General features: G+C 43.9%; 1 protein-coding gene across 5 annotated transcripts in view; it reads left to right on the plus strand.

Moving 5' to 3' along the window:
- Positions 1-20131, plus strand: part of TTBK1 (tau tubulin kinase 1) — a 116044-nt gene that overhangs the window by 23223 nt on the left and 72690 nt on the right. For all 5 annotated transcript variants that reach the window (XM_054061895.1, XM_054061894.1, XM_054061896.1 and 2 more), the window contains 2 exons: positions 8855-9002; positions 19185-19258. In XM_054061895.1, the coding sequence (XP_053917870.1) occupies positions 8855-9002; positions 19185-19258 (222 nt within the window). The remainder of the gene's footprint in view (positions 1-8854; positions 9003-19184; positions 19259-20131) is intronic.

The raw sequence follows: 20131 nt of genomic DNA on the forward strand, positions 1-20131 counted from the left end.
TGCCGGCTGACAGGGTTTTGACAAATGAAGATGTGGGTTCTCTGCAGTTAGCCTGTTGGTAGTTCATTTTCCTGTCGCTCCAACTCAGTAAAGTTTGGCCGTCTGACAGCAATGATATTTTTGTTCTTATTTTTGGAAAAGGGCATGGATTGGGAGTGCTTATGCTTTTTATCAAAATTTTTGAGCCATCACAGAATCACAGAATGTTTTGGGTTGGAGGGGACCTTAAAGATCGTTCACTTCCAATCCCCATGCCGTGGGCAGGACACCTTCCCCTGGATCATATAGCTTGAAGCCTCATCCAACCCTGGCATCATTCTTTACTTGCCAGTATTTTTGATGCTTTGACTGGATGAAATTTGCACAGTGCTGGAACCATGTGATTTTGGGGTTTTTTACTGGAACCTCATGAAGTTCAACAGGGCCAAGTGCAAGGTCCTGCATCTGGGTCGGAGCAATCCCAAGAGTGAATACAGGCTGGGCAGAGAATGGATTGAGAGCAGCCTTAAGGAGAAGGACTTAGGAGTGCTGGTGGATGAGAAGCTCAACGTGAGCCAGCCTTGGGTGCTTGCAGCCCAGAAAGCCAACTGTGTCCCAGGCTGCATCCAAAGCAGTGCGATGAGCAGGGTGAGGGACAGGATTTTGCCCCTCTACTCTGCTCTTGTGAGACCTCACCTGGAGTCCTGTGTTCAGTTGTGAAGTCCTCAGCACAGGAAGGACATGGATCTGTTAGAGCGAGTCCAGAGGAGACCAGAAAGATGATCAGAGGGCTGGAGCACCTCCCATATGAGGACAGGTTGAGAGAGAATTTGAGTTGTTCACGCTAGAGAAAAGGCAGCTCTGGGGAGACCTTATGGTAGCCTTCTAGCACAGGGGCTACAGGAAAGCTGGGGAGGGGCTCCTTGTCAGGGAGTACAGAGACAGGATGAAGGGGAACGGTTTTAAGCTGAAAGAGAGAAGATTTAGATGAGATCTTGGGAAGAAATTACCTGCTGTGAGTGTGGTGAGACACTGGTACAAGTTGCCCAGAGAGGTTGTGGATGCCACACCCCTAGAGGTGTTGGAGGCCAGGCTGGATGAGGCTTTAGGCACCCTGATCCAGTGGAAGGTGTCCCTGTCTGTGTCAGGGGGTTGGAACTGGATGACCTTTAAGGTCCCTTCCCACCCAAACTTTTCTATGAATCTATTTTTTGCTGAGACCTCAAAGGGTAACTTGATGCACATGAGCTGTGAATGACGTGAACTGCTTTGTTCAGTGCAGGGAACAAAGTAAAACATTCTACTTGGTTTGAACTAGGTATAGAGGTTAAGGCTGAATGGATGTATCTCTTTACTTCACCTAAACATTTTTTTATTGGGGATTCACAACTGAGTCTTATTAGCAAGACAGTGTCAGCAGCTCCTGCACTGAGTTTTGAATACCAGTGTTGACTCTTGAAGATGTGTATACTGTTTTTCAGGTGCAGTTCATGCTTTGGTTTCTTCCAGGTTTCAGAGGTTCTTGAACTAAAGTTTTGATTACACTTGTCCTTCTTCTGTTTATTTTGGGAACTTTTCTGCAATCCACACAACCTTTTGTGGTGTCTTCACCTTATCTTGGTGACAAAGGCCATTTATGGCCAAGTTCCCAAGAGGGAACTTGGGACAAGGGAGGTGTTTTGTTGGTCTTGGGGGCCGTTTTGGTCTCACGGTGTGCCTAATTGCTTTAAATGGGCTTTGGCAGGTCTTCAGGTGATTTAGAATGTGGCTTCAGGTGATTTAGAATGTTGATTCTCCTTGGTTGGCTTCTCAGTTCATGCGTGTTTTATAGAAGGTAGTTTTCCGTTGAGATCGGTAGAACTCCAGTCTTCCTAACCCAGCTGAGTGAACTCTGAGAGTTTGGTGAACATAGATCCACTCTTCCTCACCTGTTGTAAAGTCAGAGGAGACCTGCTGGCCATTTCAGGACCAAGTAGCCCACTGAGTTGGGCTGCAAGAGTTGCAGGCTTGACTACCCAAGTGCTCCTAAACAACAGTCACGGTAGTCACTGTATGAGCTTGTCAATATTTGAAGCTTGTGGGTGATAGTCTTGACCCTGGCTCTCAATTTGGTCTTTTGCTCTGGATCAGAGCTCATATTCTCATTCCTGACCTTGCCACCAGTTCTGAGACTGTACAACTCATGCCTGGAATATTTTCCTGGGAAGGTCTAGTCTTTATATAATATCCTTGGAAGGCAGACTTTGTTTTGAGCAGCGGTGTCTTATACACTTGCTGAAAAAATAGATTACATTTGTAATTGAAGGTTATTTTTGGTTGGGGGTGTTGCTTTGATTTTTTGGACAATCCCTCTGTGAGTACTGATTTGTGCTTAGTGGGAAGACTGTGTGTTGTTTATCTTCTATTAATGGGCTCTGGAGGATTGTGCTGCAAGAGTCTTTTCAGGACAAATCGAAAATCATAGAATCATGGAATGGTTTGGATTGGAAGGGACCTTAAAGCCCATCCAGTTCCAATACCCTCTGCCATGGGTGGGGACACCTTCAGCTGCATCAGGTTGCTCAAAGCCCCATCCATCCTGGCCTCCAACACCTCCAGGCATGGGGCATCCATGACTTCTCTGGGCAACCTGTGCCAGTGCCTCACTGCCCTCATAGAAAAACATTTCTTCCTAAGATCTCATCTAAATCTCCCCTCTTTCAGTTTTATATTTCAGGATATTTAAAGGACACTTTACAGGGAGCCATCTATGTCCTGTGTAACTACTGATAAATCCCCAGGGGCTTTTGGAAGCGGCTTCCCCCTTCAGGACATGGACGTTTTGTTTTGGTAATCCTGAGGACGGTCCAGTTTGGGGAATTTCTGGAACCACATAATTGTAGACTGCCCCACTGTGGGGTCAAGTAGAGGGTTTTTTTTGGTAACAGTTTATTCCAAAGGACTAATGTGGCATGGAACCTCTTAGAATATGGAAGAAGCACTGCAATGAGCTGTATGGTGGTGTGGCCATTAGTGGGTTGCTGGAAGGACTGAAATCATGACTGAGATGCGGCTTACTTAATTTTGGTTGTCTGTATAAAAGTCAAAATAGATACCTGTGTTTGATGAGATGAATTAGGGCAACAGAGCTGGTGAAGGGTCTGGAGAACAAATCTTATGAGGAGCAGCTGAGGGAACTGAGATTGTTTAGCTTGGAGAAGAGAAGGGTGAGGGAAGACGTGATCGCTCCCTACAGTTCCCTGAAAGGAGATTGTAGTGAGGTGAGTGCTGATCTCCCAAATAACAAGAGATAGGATGAGAGGAAATGGCCTCAAGTTGCACCAGGGGAGGTTTAGTCTAGATATTAGGAAGAATCTTTTTACTGAAAGAGCGGTGAAGCATCGGAAGAGGCTGCCCAGGGAAGGGATGGAGGAACATCCCTGGAAGTGTTCAAAACCCATTTAGATGTGACAGTTTAGGACATGGTTTAGTAGGCATGGCGGTGCTGTTGGGCTGACAGCTGGACTGGCTGATCTTAGAGGTCTTTTCCAACCTTAATGATTCTATGAGTTGTTCATTTGACTCCAGAGACTGTAATGGAAACCTAGACATCCAGCTCACTTGTAGGCTTGTGCATTTAGGTAGAATGAATCCTGCCGATGTTGTCAGCCTGTATCCTACTCTTAAAAATAAATGGACTGGTGGAAGGTAGTAAATAGGTTGAGAAGAGAATATTCCCACAGCAGTGACGTTTAGCATGAGCATGTGGCTCATGATTATTTAGACTTCCCTTCTGTTATTCAACTTTTTGTTTATCAGTTTCGTTATTTGTTATTTTCCTGAGTGGTATATGCCTAAATGGGGCCTACAGGAAAACTAAGGAGGGGCTGTTTATCAGGGAGTGCAGGGATAGGACAAGGGGGAAGGTTTTAAACTGAAAGAGGGGAGATTTAGATTAGAGATTAGGAAGAATTTTTCACCCTGAGGGCAATGAGGCACTGTCACAGGTTGCCCAGAGAAGTTGTGAATGCCTCATTCCTGGAGGTGCTCAAGGCCAGGCTGGGTGAGGCTTTGAGTAACCTGATGTAGTGGAAGGTGTCCATGCCCATGGCAGGGGAGTTGGAACTGGATGATCTTTTAAGGTCCCTTACAACCCAGATGATTCCATGATTGTATGGTCTTTGTGCAGATGGCTGTGCTCCGTTCAGTTTAGACAGAGTGCCCAAGCTATGAGGAAATGCCTCTGACCTCAGGGGCCCTAGTGAGCCCCTGACCTCAGCCAAGACCTTGAGTTGCAGGATAACAGCTTGCTCTGCAACAAAGAAAAGGAAGTGTCTGCTGATAGCCTCTGGATGTTGCTGAAAAATCAAGGAGGATGACAGTGCTGGTAATGATGACTAGGACCATCTGGTGTTCTGGGAAAAGTATGCCAGAGAATAATTTCCATAAGAGGGTGCGAAAGGATGTGAGGAAGCAGAGGCAGCTTGAGGGCTCTTGGACAGTAAGGAGCATCCATTAGCTGGAATGTGCATTTAAACCCAGTTTTCTGGTTCAGCAGAAGCTCTGATCTTGATCTCATGTCATCTTGCATTTGTGCTCTGTAGACGAATGTGAGTTCTCTGATTTGGTTGTTTTCCCACTTGAGTGTTCTCAATACCCATATCTTTCTTCCAGAACCTGCTTCTCTGGTGCACATGTTCCTCTGCTTTATCTGAGGTAGCAATCCTAGTCTGTCCATAGATTTTCCTATGAGTCTCCATAGAGTCTCCTGACCATTCTTTTCACCCTGAAATGAGCCATTCTGAACTCAGTGCGAGCCTCTAGCAGCAAAGTGATGGATCTCGTGCATTATACACAACTAGACCTTCCTTCAGATCCTTAGAGTACCGCTATCCTAATTGTATTACTGTGTTGTTCCATTTATATCATAGTAGCTTTGCCTTTTGACAGCTGTGTTCAATGTGGGAGCTGTCCCTGTTAAGGCCAGGGAATGGAAAAGGATCACTCTGTGCATCTGTGCTGGCTCAGCACTATTTCTCTCCAGATCCATTTCTTTAATTTTTAACCCAGTGAAATATCTGGGTAGCCTGTATTTCTTCTCCATCCCAGCTATGTTGTGTTATGTTTATGACTGTTGACTTTTGCTTGGTTTGTTACCCATTTTCCCACTGAGACTCTTTTAATCACAGAATCAATGAATCACAGAATTATGGAATGGTTTGAGTTGGAAGGGACCTCAAATGTCATCCAGTTCCAACACCCCTGCCATAGACAGGGAAACCTTCCACTGCGTCAGGTTGCTCAAAGCCTCATACAGCCTAGTCTCCAACACCTCCAGGAATGGAGCATCCACAACTTCTCTAGGCAGCCTGTGTCAGTGCCTCACCACCCTGACAGTGAATAACTTCTTCCTAATAACTTATCTAAATCTCCCTTTTCAGATTAAAACTGGTACCCTTTGTCCTATCCCTGCACTCCCCAGTAAAGAGCCTCTCCCCAGCTTTCCTGTAGCCCCTGTACTGGCAGGCTGTTATAAGGTCTCCTGGAGCCTTCTCTTCTCTTCTCTACTCTGAACAACCCCAACTCTCTCAGCCTGTCCTCATATGGGAGGTGCTCCATCTGTCAGATCATCTTTGTGGCCTCCTCTGGACTCGCTCTAACAGATCCATGTCCTTCCTGTGCTGAGGACTCCAGAACTGAACACAGGACTCCAGTTACTATACAGCACTCTTCTTAATTAGGAAAAGTCCTTCCAGATCCCAACTTTTTACCTTCTGCAGCTTTTACCGTCCCTTTTCCCTCCCATTCTCTGTCATCAACGCATCAGGCAATGTAAGACCTTGGCATTCAGGCAACTGATTCACGAGGTATTAGCTGGTGTGTTGTTGCTATGCTGAATGTAGCGTTGTTTTGATAGAAAGATGTTTAATAGCCAGCTCACTCTGTGTGAAGTTCCAAGAAGAAGTAGGGCCGCACTGTAATAATTTATGAATAATATGTGGTGACCTAGTTATGGGGCTCTTTACTGTAGGAATATGCCTGATTAGCCTGGTGGAAGGTTGTGAGGAAAAATAACAAGTAGAAGGAGAAGAATGGTTGCAGGTAGTGACTCTCAAAGGGTTATCAAGAAATGGCTTCAGAGACAACAGTCAGGCTGTTAATACAGAAAGTACTGCCTTCTTCATGCAGAGCTGTTTTTCTTCAGGAGCCGGGAAAGTGAGTAATTTGGGACACCACAAGAAGAAATAAAAACCTGCCCTTGAGATGCAGGGGCCTTTTTTTCAGAAGACTGGACAGATCTGGCACTGCATTGCCAGCTGATTGAGAGAGGGGATTGTCCCGCTCTGCTCCACACTGGTGTGGCCCCACCTTGAGTGCTGGATGCAGGTTTGGGCACCACAGGATAAAAAGGTTCTAAAGCTACTGAAGAGTGTCCAGAGGAGGCCATGAAGCCGGCAAATATTTTAGAGGGGACTCTGTATGAGGAGCTGCTAAACTCACTTGATCTGTTCAGCCTGGAGAAGAGGAGACTGAGGGGAGACCCCATCACAGTCTGCAGCTTCCTCACAAAGGGAGGAGGAGGAGTAGGCGCTGATCTCTTCCCTCTGGACCCAAAGGAGTGGCAGGAAGATGTGCTGGGGAGGTTTAGGTTCGTTATTAGGAAAAGGTTTTTCATCTGGGTGTGGTGGAGCACTGGAACAGCTCCCCAGGGAAACAGTCATGGTGCCAAGCCTGACAGTATTCCAGGAGCCCTTAGGTACATGATGTGAATGTTGAGGTTGTCCTATGCAGGGACAGGAGTTGGGCTTAATGGGTCCTTGTGGGTCCCTTGTGGGTCCCTTCCAACTCGGGATATTCTATGATTCTATGACAGGCCTTCTGTGGTACAGAAGACACTAAAATATCATCTAGACCTCATTAAACGTCGTGTGAGGTAGATTTTTGACTGGCTGCCTGACTTCAGCTTCTTTTTCTCTTAAAGTGTCATTGCTGCATTTGGAAATAAGCAGTGCTTGAGGCTTTCTGAGCAGTTGCAAATAGAGGGAACACAAGATGCCAAAGGGAAGGGTTGCAGCTGGATTCAATGAACAAGTGCTAAACAGATCAAGGGAGCCCTGATCTAGCTGTGCTATAAGCCTGAATTTGTTCCTGGGCAGCATTGCATGCTTTAAATATAAAAAAAAATTCCTGGCATGGATATCGACACTTGCAACACGTTAGGAGTCTGTCTTATACATGCATAAGTATAACTATATGTGCATATGCTGTCAAGTCACAGCAGAAGGAGAATCAAGGAATCACCTTCCAGGAAAGGCAGAGAATCCCAGCTTGCTCTCTGAGTGGGTGGCTACTCTAGAACAGGCAGGCGATCTATCTTGAGCAGGTGCACATCAAATATGCTGAAACTGTACACTGGAGCTAAAATGCTGTTATTTGAGTGTTATTTTCAATGTCAGGCACTTTTTCCCCTTGGCAACTAACATCTACATGCTTATGTAGTCCCAAGTGAACCAAGAAGCAAGTAAATTATTTGGTGAAAATCTAGCAATGTACTTTTTTTGACAAGCAAGGAGAGCTGGTCTCTATGATGAAGTACAGTAAGCCCAAGAAGTCTTCTAGTGCAAGAAATGTAAATTTTACTTTGTTTTTGAGACCTTTTTGAGTGCGTTCGGTAATAGTGAAAGGTGACAAAGTGATGTTCGCAGCGGTCTAACTTCTGATTGTGAAATATATAACAAAGATGCTAGCAGTTCCTGAAGTAAAGTGAAATTAAGGTTCCCGAGGTTCCTGCTTCATTTATGTGAACTGAAATGGGAAAAGAAATGGGAAAAATTGTGTATCGATAAGAGGAAAGTTCAGGTTTTGCATCCATGCCTTGCAAGACTGAAACCACAGGACTGATTATTAGGGCATTTTGGCGATGTGGACTTGCAGCTTTAATTAAGCCTGCAAAACTTCCTTGAAATAGAACAATGAACGCTTCTGCCCTGTAGCTGCATGAACCATAACAGATTCAGAGTGTCTAAGAGGCAAAACACTTTTTTCCCTTTAGAGCTGAGGACATGAGACTGTGGTTTTATGGCTGTGAAGGTATTTACCTTTCTAGGGCTTGAGGCTACAAGTTATAAGATGCAAGATGCTGACATCTTTAGCTTTGAGTTCATGTCAATTGAGTGTTTTGATTTCCAAGTAGTGATATCCTTCTGTTGTGAAACAGTTCTTAATTTCACTCAGAGACAGGAAAGACATCGTTTGGTGTGGTTTAAAATGAAAAAGAAAAGAAGAAAGATAGAAAGAGAAGCAATGGAGCTGTACTTGTGGCTTGTACCTACACGTTTTGAAGTAATGCCGTTGGCAGCTCTATAAAATGTGACACTGGAGTAACCTCAGCAGCAAAGCAGGTCAAGCACCTTGTAAAATATTCCAGTGGGTGTTTTGTTCTGTATTTAAAATCCTATGAATGAGACATAAACTTAATTTAATTTATTTCTTAAAAGCCTTAGTTCTGGCTACCAGGGTTGTGTTTTACTGTAGAGATGTATTTGTTGAGAGGTAATGACTTTTTTATCTGCCATGGTGGTTCTGCTGTCTCCTTGAAGGGTCTTTCCTTGAATTTTGGCAAGAACATTATTGAGGTAATAGGCATTATCATTTGCTTCTAAATGTATCACATGACATCACTTGCTCAGCTAGTTCTTTGTTGTTACAGCAAAGAATTTATAGCACAGTCGAGTGGGCAGCTGGACTTCTGCTTAGCTGTGCAGTGAAGGAATTCAGGCACAGCACAGACTGGGAGCTGAGTTTGTTCTCCCTATGTAGTGAAGAAGCTTGTAGCTGGCTTAGTTTGATGTTGTCCCTCTTGTACGTCGTACCAAACCTCTTTGTACTTTTCTAGTTGAAGAAGATTGGTGGTGGTGGCTTTGGGGAGATCTATGAGGCAATGGATCTGCTGACCCGTGAGAATGTGGCCTTGAAGGTGGAATCAGCCCAGCAGCCAAAGCAAGTTCTCAAGATGGAAGTGGCTGTCCTGAAAAAGTTGCAAGGTAAGGCAGAAAGCTCCTTTTTAAGGTCACTATGCATTATGACAATTAGAATCGGAAGTTGCAAATGTTCTTTATAATTTTCTCTTCAGCTTCCATCTGCGTGTGATGTTACATTAAGTCATTGAGCTCAGAAAGTTATTATGTTCTGCAAAGTGCCCTTCTCAAGTGAGTTTTGACTGCAGGGACTATTTCTGTTATTATGTTCTGCAAAAGTGCCCTTCTCAAGTGAGTTTTGACTGCAAGGACTGTTTCTGTTATGTTCTGCAAAAGTGCCCTTCTCAAGTGAGTTTTGACTGCAAGGACTGTTTTTGTCCACCAGGCTGTAAGAACAGTGAGGAGATTTAAACTGAACTTTTGGTACACTGATCTGTGTGGTCTCGTGATACTGAGTAGATGACAAGGAATAGAGCAAGCAATGTCTGACTAAGAAATGAGGTGACCTGATCACCTCCCGGAGGACCAGCACAATGTTAGTGACTATAGCACTGCAAGCGTGATGCAGTCTCCAAGTAAAATGGTTAATGGGTGCAAAAAGTGAGTAACATGAAGAATAGGGAATGTGGCAATTAGTTAATTTTTCATGTGCCTGACTGGTGTGAAGGCAAAGTGTGAAGTGATTTTAGGTATTTGATTTTGGGAGTGGTGGTTTTGAATGATGTTAATTTGAATGATACTCTTATTCTTAATTTTCCTTAGCATAACTTTATGTAGGTTTGGATGTAAAAGTCAGCCCTGGGACCATTGACTTCTATAGGTGAATCTCGCAAAACTCATAGGCAGGTTTCAAACTGGGAAGCAGCAAAATGGGAGCCTTCCTTGATTTGTGTCCAACCCTGCTTGAATTGAGTGAGGGTGTGACTGTGCAGAACAGCAGATTATTAGAATACCAAGAGATGATGGTATCATGCTGGCTAGTGTGTTGCATCCAGAGCAGAGAATGCTTGAAAAGCATGACCTGAAGTCCCAACATCAGAAGTAGTATCAAAAAACGTGCAAGAAGATGACTAATACTTGTGCTCTGCTATCAGCGTTTATTTCTGGAAAATAGTTGAGAATAGCAAATGCTTGAAAAAACACCCACAGTTAGTGATACACAGCATGATCCTGGTAAACGAGGAGAGGGAGTGGTGGTGTGTGGAATGAGGGAAGTCCCTTGGCAGTGCAGTTAGCAATTATTAAAGGACGGAAGAGACAGAAGCAGCAGAATTGGCTATGCATCAGCTGTCCTGCATTTGAGAATGACAAATTACTTCAGCCACATTTTTACAAATCATAGCATCGTTAAGGTTGGAAAGACCTCTGAGATCATCCAGTCCAACTGTCAAATCAAGCTGTTCTGTGAAGAATTTCTCTTTTTTGGTTTAAAGTTAATCCCCAAATGCCTCACTGAAATAAATGGTAAAGTTAAAATAAGAAATAAGGTTGAAAGAGTCGGGAATCATGTATTGTGTATGTTTGCACTGTGAATTGTTGCAAAGAGGTGAGAAACATTTCAGAAAGGGAGATGCTGACGTTATCCAGATGGTTGGTGGATGGAGGAAGTTGATGGTATTACTTGAGGTGATAGAGTCAGTTCATGGTTTTCAAGGTAGAAAGCAAGGGGACAGTGTTGTCTAAAATTACTCTCTATGTGTCTGGTAGAATGGAACATTGCGGTCCCTCTTAAATAGTACAGCTTTTTTGGTTTGTGTTTATTATTAAAGGAGTAATGAGATGCTTTTCAGAGCTTGTGATCGGGGTGTGCAAGTTGCTAGAGCTTCACACAGTCTGGGGGAGATTTAATGCCAGACCATTAAGGCATACTCAAGACCTGCTTTGGGACCTGATTTGGGTGCAGCCTGACCTCTCAGTACAGTAGCTCTTGATTCTTATATACTTATTTCTCTCTAAGAAGCGCAATAAGTAACAAACAATATGGAAATTAGATGAAAAATTCATGGTGTACTGCAATAAGAAATGTATGTTTGTAATTGGTAAGTATAGGGTTGATAAAACAAAGGAATATATGAGAAAAGATAGAAAAAGAAAAAATACGTTATAGACAGCTAACAGAGAGTTACCATAATAGGGACAAAATTCTTACCTGTAACAAATTCCAGGATTGTTTGGCACATCTGCACAGGGAACTCCTGCGTAAATACAGTTTCTCTGTCAGGTTCTCTGTCAAAGAAAAACTATTCTACTGTCAAGCCCATCTTTTATTACATTAATCACTACTGAAAATTATCTTTAAGTGAGATAATTTTATATGATTGTACCATTTGCACATAATTTTAACCTATTGGGGTTTTCTATTTTGTAGTCAAGCATTTTGAAACCACGCCTAAGCTTCATTGACAAAATACTTCTTCCAGATACAAGTTGTCTCTAGCAGAGCAGGTTGTGGGTTTAGCTGTATCTGCAAGTCTTTTGCTGTGTAGACAAGTCTTTTGATCACATATATTAAAAAGCTAATGAAAATAAGACCTGTATGGCTGAGTGAATTAGTAGCTTGCTTATCAGGAGAGCAAGAAGGACTTTTGTTGGTTTTTCTATGTTTCATCCCTTTAAGTTGTGTCTGCGTTAGTGAGCGATGTAGTACCAGCAGATCAGTGGACAGAAGCAGTGACTCTGGCCTGTGCATCTCCAGCATCTCAGCTCTGGTGAGACCTCACCTGGAGTCCTGCATTCAGTTCTGGAGTCCTCAGGACAGGAAGGACATGGATATGTTAGAGCAAGTTCAGAGGAGGCTACGAAGATGATCCAGGGGCTGAAGCACCTCTCATACGAGGACAGGCTGAGGGAGTTGGGCTTGTTCAGCCTGGAGAAGAGAAGGCTCTGGGGAGACCTTATAGCAGCCTTCCAGTACTGAAAGGGGGTTCTTTATCAGCAAATGCAGGGATAGGATGAGGGGGAACAGTTTTAAACTAAGGGAGGGTAGATTTAGACTGGATAGAAAGAAGAAATTTTTTATCGTGAGGGTGGTGAAGCACTGGCCCAGGTTGCCCAGAGAAGTTGTGGCTGCCTCATTCCTGGAGGTGTTCAAGGCCAGGTTGGATGGGGCTTTGAGCAACCTTGTCCAGTTTAGGTGTCTCTTCCCATGGCAGGGGGGTTGGAACTGGATGACCTGTAATGGTCCCTTGCAACCCAAAGCATTCTATGTCTCTGTATATGGCTTGGAGATTTCACACAATAAACAGCATGTGTTTTGGGTTAGTTTTAATCTTATGCCACTGTCTGAGGGACCAGTTCTTGATTTGGACTGTCTCATTTTGGATTTGGGGACTATTTAGTGTGCACCTGCAATGGAGCTTCTGGGTCAGTTTGCTCAAAAAAGTTTGCGTGACCCAAAGCCGCTCTGAACAACGCAGACACTTGATAATTGTGGTGATTTAAGGCAGTGCAGTGGCTTGCTTTGAAACCTCATTGCTGTTATAAACCAGGTCTCTCAGACTGCTATCCTTTGGAATCATGTGGAGAAAAAATAATGTGATTTCCTATCATTTAACATATGGAAGGAAGAGTCCTGTCACTTCTAGAAAAGCAGATATTTTTCCATATATTCAGTGCTTTTCTAACCCTTTGGAACACAAACAGACAGAAACTGCCTGCTCTCTATATGACTTTTTTTCCCACCCTGGGCTTGCTGTGGAGCAATGTTGAGGTGGCAAAGGAAATTTGATAGTGAAATACTATCCAGACTCTGTTTCCCAGCTCTGGGGTCTTGGAGGTTAATCAAAACAGAACAGCTCTGTTAAAATAGCTTTTGCATGGCTTTTGAGGTGCTTGGGTTGGGCTTTCTCAGGGTCAGCCTGCTTTTCAAACAGCAGAAAGAGTAAATCAGTATCCCTGATCGAATCTAGTGGATTATTTCTCTAGCTTTTGTGCTGCTGCAAAGAGGGACGTGGAAACCACCTTTACATGCCAAACCAGGCACTGTGTCTGCATTAGATGCTCACTAGGGCTGTGTGAGGCCCAGCAGCAGATGCTTTGAATTCAAAAGAGTTCTCCCTGTCCTTACCCACCTCCTTACTCTCTGGGAGCCCTCTAAGGACTGGTGAGACTAGGATGGTGCAAAAGTATCTCTCACAAGGTGTGCACTTCGGATGCCTTCTGATCCACAGGCTCCTCAAAATGTGGATTTGGCCTTGTAATTCAGTTTCCTTTGCTGGGATACTCCTTGGGGCAGCCTAACATTTAAATTGTCAGTTAAAATGGCTGTATTGTGCTGATGCTGAGCACTCTCTTCTGTTCATCTGCAGTGGCAATTTTGCCCTTTTGTGAAGCTACCTAGCCCCATATACTTGCCCTTGACCTCTCTTGGCAGCCAGCTGTTCCAAAGCACTCTCTTCAGCCTGCCATTTTCTTTGTAAATGCCTTCTTTTTAGTGTAACCAATCTCATTGCATAGGACTCTGATTAATTTTATTCTGCAGTGCAGAGATCTTCTGCATATTGAGTAGTTGTGCAAGATGCAGCCTGGTCACAGGCATTGTAGTTCTTGAGTATCTGATTTTATTACAGCAGATAGTGAAGCACATCTGCGTTACTTGTTTCTCGTTTACTGCCAAGTGTTGGACAGGTAAGCGTCTCCTAACAAAATAAGGGAAGAAAAGGGATCTTGCTTTTTTTTACCTCATTTGCCAGTCCTAGTCTTTTCTTTCTGCAAATGTCAGTTTTTCCTGTTACAGTGGTGCCTTAACTCTCTGTGATTCAGTTTATGTTACTTTTGTAGTCATGTTTTATGTGTTTCTCTAGTATTTGGCTAGGTTGATGTAACCAAGCTTTAAAGATTAAAACTCGGGAGCAGTGTAAATTACACTTGCCAGGTTTTCAGGCTGTCGCAGGGTGGTGGATTCAGACTTTTAGAATCATTGAATCAGAGAATATCAGAATCATAGAATTTCTGGGTTGGAAATGACTTTTGAGATCATCAAGTCCAACTGTACCTGTCTACTACTAAATCATATCCCTAAGCACTTCATCTGCCCATCTTTTAAATCAGGGATGGCGACTCAATCGCCTCCCTGGGCAGCCTGTGCCAGTGCCCGATAACCCTTTCAGTGAAGAAATTTTTCCTAATATCCAATCTAAACCTCCTCTCGTGCAACTTGAGGCCATTTCCTCTAGTCCTACCACTTGTTTCTTGTGAGAAGGGACCAGCACTCACCTTGCTACAACCTCCTTTCAGGCAGTTGTAGAGAGCGATCAGGTCTCCCCTCAGCCTCCTCCTCACCAGACTAAATAGCCCCAGTTCCCTCAGTCGCTCACATAACTCCTGTGCTCCAGACCCTTCTCCTGCTCCATTCCACTTTTCTGGACATGCTTCAAGCCCTCAATGTATTTCCTATACTGAGGGCCCCAAAACTGAACATGGGATTCAAGTTGCAGCCTCACCAGCACTGAGTACTTGTGGGACAATCACTTCGCTACTCCTGCTGGCCACACCATTTTTAATACAAGCTGAGATGCTGTTGGTCTTCTTGACCACCTGGGCACACTGCACACATTCAGCCATTGTGGACCAACACCCCCAGGTCCTTTGCAGGACCTGGCACTTCGCCTTCACTTGATGTAGTTCTAGGTTCTGCCCAGCACTGTGTTTTTCCATGTGGAAGACTCTTTTGGGTGTTTGAATGAATTGGCATTGGCCGTGTGTTTTCTGTATGAACCATAGTGTCACGGGATGGGGGAAGGCCATGGGATGGATGAACGGGAATTTAAAGCACACTTTTTTTGAGGCTGTGTTGAATTCTTGCTCTTTGGCCATTCTTCCTTGCCCTGTGTGGAATCTCTTATCAGGTTCTCATCAGAAAGTTTTTAGTGGTCTGGGGAAACAAGTAGAGGAATTTCACCTTGCAAGGTCAGGCAGTTTGCCTTTTACTATTCAATTAGAAGATGACAACCACCGTTTTGGTTTTATGTCCATTAGTTCGTTCATTTGTTAAGGAAGCACTAGCAAGGTTAACCCAGTTGATTAAATCCTAGCAATCCAGCACAGAATTTGTTTTCTTTCATGTTCAAAAACCTTGTCTCCAGCTGAGTTGACAAGTCCCTGAAGTCAGCTGGTTTGTCTGGCCAGAAATGAAACTCAGTAACTGCAAAGGAAAGAAAACCATGCTAGTCAGCTTTGCCAAGCCACAGACACCATTTCCGAGTAAAGTTAGAAGATGCTGAAAATAACTGTAATTTCATTTTATGGATCCTCCATATTTCAGAAGATTTCTACGGATGTGAATTCCGTATCCCCACAATACAAAGGAGCAGGGAGGAGGTTGTTCCCCTACACTCAGTGCTGGTGAAGCTGCACCTGGAATCCTGTGTTCAGTTTTGGACTCCTGAGTGCAGGAAAGACATCGAGGGCTTGAAACACATCCAGAGAAAGGCAACGGAGCTGGGGAAGGGACTGGAGCACTTGGTTTATGGGAGTGGCCGAGGGACCTGGGATTGTTTAGGCTGGAGAAAAGGAGGCTGAGAGGAGACCTCATCACTCTCTGCAAGTGCCTAGAAAGAAGGGTGTAGCAAGGTGGGTGCTGGTCTCTTCTCCCGAGTAACAAGGGATAGGATGAGAGGAAATGGCTTCAAGTTGCACCAGAGGAGGTTTAGATTGGATATTAGCAAAAATTTCTTCACTGAAGGGGTTATTGGGCACTGGCACAGGCTGCCCACGGAGGTGATTGGGTCACCAACGCTGGAGGTATTTAAAGGATGTGTAGATAAAATGCTCAGAGATATGGTTTAGTAATAGACATATATGATTGGACTTGGTGATCTCAAAGGTCTTTTCCAACTGAGTGATTCTCTGATTCTGTGATTTGATTAGTTTCATTCCTGTATTGGAAATACATTAGGAATATTTTAGAACTTAAACAAGTAGAAGATTGGAATGAATATTGGTTTCCAGCAGTTTGAAATTGATCCTCGTGGAAAAATACATTCGAAAAAGGATCATCATTTAATTCTTTAAGCACTGTGTAATGAAAGTTTTTAAGTATTAACATGAGGGTTTTAATCATATGTCTACAAGGTCGTGAATATCTGTCCTAGCATGGAAGGGGTTTCCAGGCACTTGAAGTTATTTTTATACATGGCTATTGACTGTATTTTTTAAGTTCCTTCAGAATAAGGACTAGTAACTGAAATATTTGTATTTCTTACCCCGTGTTGCAAGGGAGAGGATTGTGTTCATTTTAGTTTAAAGGCAGCAATAGAAGGAATATTTTTCTGTGTATGAACATTAAAACAGTTCTTCCTTTTCTGGGTTAAAATGTGCTTTGCTGCTCTCTGTGCAGTGATCTTCATGCTTGAAGAGGGCATGTGTGAGGCAAGAGGGCTGTTTCTTTCAGCTTTAAAGTCTGATAGTCCTCTCATTCTGACTGCGCAAAAGGTTATTAACATGATTGTTCTTGTGGGCTTCATCATTCTGGTCAGCCTCAGGACTGATCTGCAGGAATCCCGAAGTCATGCCTGACTGTCAGCCTCCATCTGCTGCTTGAGCTGGAATGAGCTTCTTTGAGAGAGCAAACAGTTGTAACCTGGTGCCTCCTTTAGGTGAAAAATGAGTAAAAGCCTCAGAAACCTGGAGGGGTTGGTACTCCAAGCGTTTATGCCATCTACATGACCAGCTGGCCATCTCTAAATATGGTCTGCTTTCTCTACACCCTGTTAGATTCCTTTTGTTTCATGCAGGAGTTGGCACAGTCTTTCCTCCTTCCCTTTCTTCTTCTTTTCCTGGTGTTGCTTATGTTGCAGAATAGCACATGAGAGAGCTGTTCCAGGGAAATTTGAAATTCCCAAGACCAACAGGTCACTTAGGAGCCCATTTTAGGCTAGAAAGGAGGATTCAATATAAAATTGAGTCAGTTTGGGGATGTGGGTCATCAAGAACTCTCAGTTCATCATGGTAAAAAATTATAGCACCGTTCACAATGAAGTGCATTAGACACTACTGCTCCTATTACATAAAAATGATTGATTTAGGTGGCCAGATTCTCCCTGCCAGAGGACTGGGTTTTAATGTTCTTGTCTATAGTTTTACAGCAATAAAAAGCCCATGGTGTCCTGCCTATCAGTGCTTTCCAATTATGCAAAACAATAAAAGCAAGTAGAAATTGGGGCAATTTACCCTTCTTTTACCACACAGAAGCTCTCATTGCCAGTAGAAACAGTTATCAATTTGACCATTGCCTACCTATCCACCTCCTGGTGGTCTGAAAGGCAAAACAAAGCACAGTGGGACTCACAGTTTGTTTTTAAGTAAGCCAGGCTGATCTGTGTGAATCTGTATGGACTTGAAAAAGTCAGGTCTGGAATGAATGTAGACTTGTGCTGATCTGTCTATCCAGCCTGAGACCTACGTAGGGTACCAGTTTGCTGAAGCACACAGGTGTCCTAGCTCCTAAAGAAATATAACCGATTCTTTCTGAAGTTTTCCAGATATGCTGACTCTGTAACCGCAAATCTAGCTTTGAGGCTCCCTTCAGGTTGCAACCCATGGCAGGAAGGCACGTAAGACAGTTTAGGCTTGTTCACAGTCCCTCCTTAGTAATGGCCAGGCGAGGACATGTGCTACAAAGAAATACAGGACAAAGCTATGCAATGATACCCTCTTCCCTGCTTAGAAACCCTGTCAGGAGCCAAATGTTCACTGTTGTGGTGTGCATCCACCTTTTCTCTGTTATCAGCAGTCTGCTGTTAGAGGAACATGTGCCTTATACTTCTCCTTTTGCTAATAAAGAGAGTGCACCATCACAAATCCATTACAGGTCAGGATCTGAAACTACAGCCCCCGCTCCCTCTGCCTTTTTTTTTTAAGATAGTTCCTTTCTGGTGCCACATGATGAAGTAGAGATGGTGCAGCAGCACTTTTGTACCACAGAGAATAGAAATATAGAATCATAGAGGTTGGAACAGATCTCTGTCAGCCCAACATTACCGTGCATACTAAACCATGTCGTGAAGTGCCACATCTACATGCTTTTTTAACACCTCCAGAGGTGGAGACTCCACCACTTCCCTAGGCAGCCTCTTCCAATGCTTCACCACTATTTTGGTAAAATAATACCTTCTTTCTGTAGAATGACCTTGAGTGTTGTAGAGTGGCTGGTCGGTTTTGTAGTTCGTACTTCTAACAGCATACCAGAACTTGACATGAAATTGCCCAGGTTTATTTCCTTCTTTTATTCGGAAATTGCTTTAACATTTCAATGGAGTTTTTCCGTAATTATCTTTCTTTTCCAGATGTTTCTGACTGTTAAAGTCAAGGTTCATCTGTGTTGAAGTGACATTAATTTAGCTCTTGTAGGGTAAGCAAAGCTGATAGGCAAGTGTAGTGGTGGTGCATGAAAGTCAACATTTACTGAGTAAAGTTAGTGTAATGAGCGTGCTTAAATGACACTGGTGAGGCCACACCTCAAATCCTGTGTTCAGTTTTTGGCCCCTCAGTACAAGGACATCAAGATGCTGGAGCGTGTCCAGAGGAGTTGGCAAAGGATTTGTAGAACAAGTTCTATAAGGAACAGCTGAGACAACTGGGTTTATATAGCCTGGAGAAGAGGTGGCTGAGGAGGAGACCTACTCGCTCTCTACAACTGCCAGAAAGGAGATTGTAGCGAGGTGGTGCTGGTCTCTTCTCCCAGGTAACAAGTCATAGGCTGAGAGGAAATGGCTTCAGGTTGTGCCAGAGGAGGTTTAGATTGGATATTAGAAAAAATTAGTTACTGAAAGAGTGGTGAAGTTCTGGAAGAGCCCAGGAAAGGGGTGGAGTCTCCATCCCTGGAGGGATTCACAAAATGTGCAGATATGGCACTTCAGGACATGGTTTAGTAGGCACAGTGGTGTTGGGCTAACGGTTGGCCTGTATCATCTTAGAGGTCTTTTCCAACCTTAATGACTCCATAATTCTACGTTGGTATTGGTATAACTATGGTTTGTCACACTGTCACTTGTGCCCTGTGTCACTTGGAGGATTTGAGGATCCTTGGCACTGATTTCCTGATTTCACAGGCAGTCTTCTTATTGAGTGTCATTACTCTCCTGAGCTACGAGACTGGGAAGCAGAAACAAAACCAGCCTGTTCTGCAAAACTCCCTGCCTGATGCCACTTATGGTTATGAACTCTCATTCAGAAATAATTTTTCTAAAAATCATGATTACAGAGTTGTTATCTTAATGTTACATTCAGTGTGGTTTTGTTTCTTTTCAGGGAAGGATCATGTTTGCAGATTTATTGGCTGTGGAAGGAATGAGAAATTTAATTATGTGGTCATGCAGCTCCAGGTGAGTTCTGTGCTTTCCCTTTCCCCCCTTCCCTGGAAAGGATTTACGGTGAGGGAATAAAGCCAAGCACTGGTGTAGAAACCTTCCTGTACATGGGAAGTGGGTCGAGTGGGAGACAGTGAGAAGGGCTGATGTTGCTGTGATATCTCTCGGGATAGCTCTAGTTGTCAGGATGCGCGAAGGTATTTCATAGCTCTGCTTTCTGTCAGTTATCTGGGGAAAACTCAGTTTCGAATGCTTGCAGGAACTACCCATGGCAGCTGCTGGAAATATCTCCTGCTGAGCTCTGTGATGGAGCGTTCCAAATATATGTCTTGTATCAGATCTCAGACTGCTGTGAGAGCCAGTGGTGTCACACCAGCAGAACAGCCTTCTCTATGAAGAGGAGTGATCTCTGGCTCCCCCATGTCCACCAAACTCAGCAGTAGCTTGGATTCTCCTGTGAAAGTGTTTTCTCCCATTGAACACTGCTGATATGAAGTCAATATGGGCAAATCCTTAGGTAGCTGGCACACGGTCACTGTACAGCTAGACAGCCAGCTACTCTTACCTGGAGTCCTGTGTTCAGTTCTCGAGTCCTCAGCACAGGAAGGACATGGATCTGTTAGAGCGAGTCCAGATGAAACCGTGAAGATGATCCGAGGGCTGAAGAACCTGCCTTACAAGGACAGGCTGAGAGAGTTGGCCTTGTTCAACCTGGAGAAGAGAAGGCTGCAGGGACACCTTAGAACAGCCTTCCAGTATTTAAAGGGTGCTACAGGAAAGCTGGGGACAGACCTTTTTGCTGTGACAGGACAAGGAGTAATGGTTTTGAACTAAAAGAGGGAGATTTAGACTGGATATAAGGAAGACTTTTTTTACAATGACTGTGGT

Source organism: Cuculus canorus, chromosome 3, assembly GCF_017976375.1.
Source record: "Cuculus canorus isolate bCucCan1 chromosome 3, bCucCan1.pri, whole genome shotgun sequence".
Classification (NCBI taxonomy): Eukaryota; Metazoa; Chordata; class Aves; order Cuculiformes; family Cuculidae; genus Cuculus; species Cuculus canorus.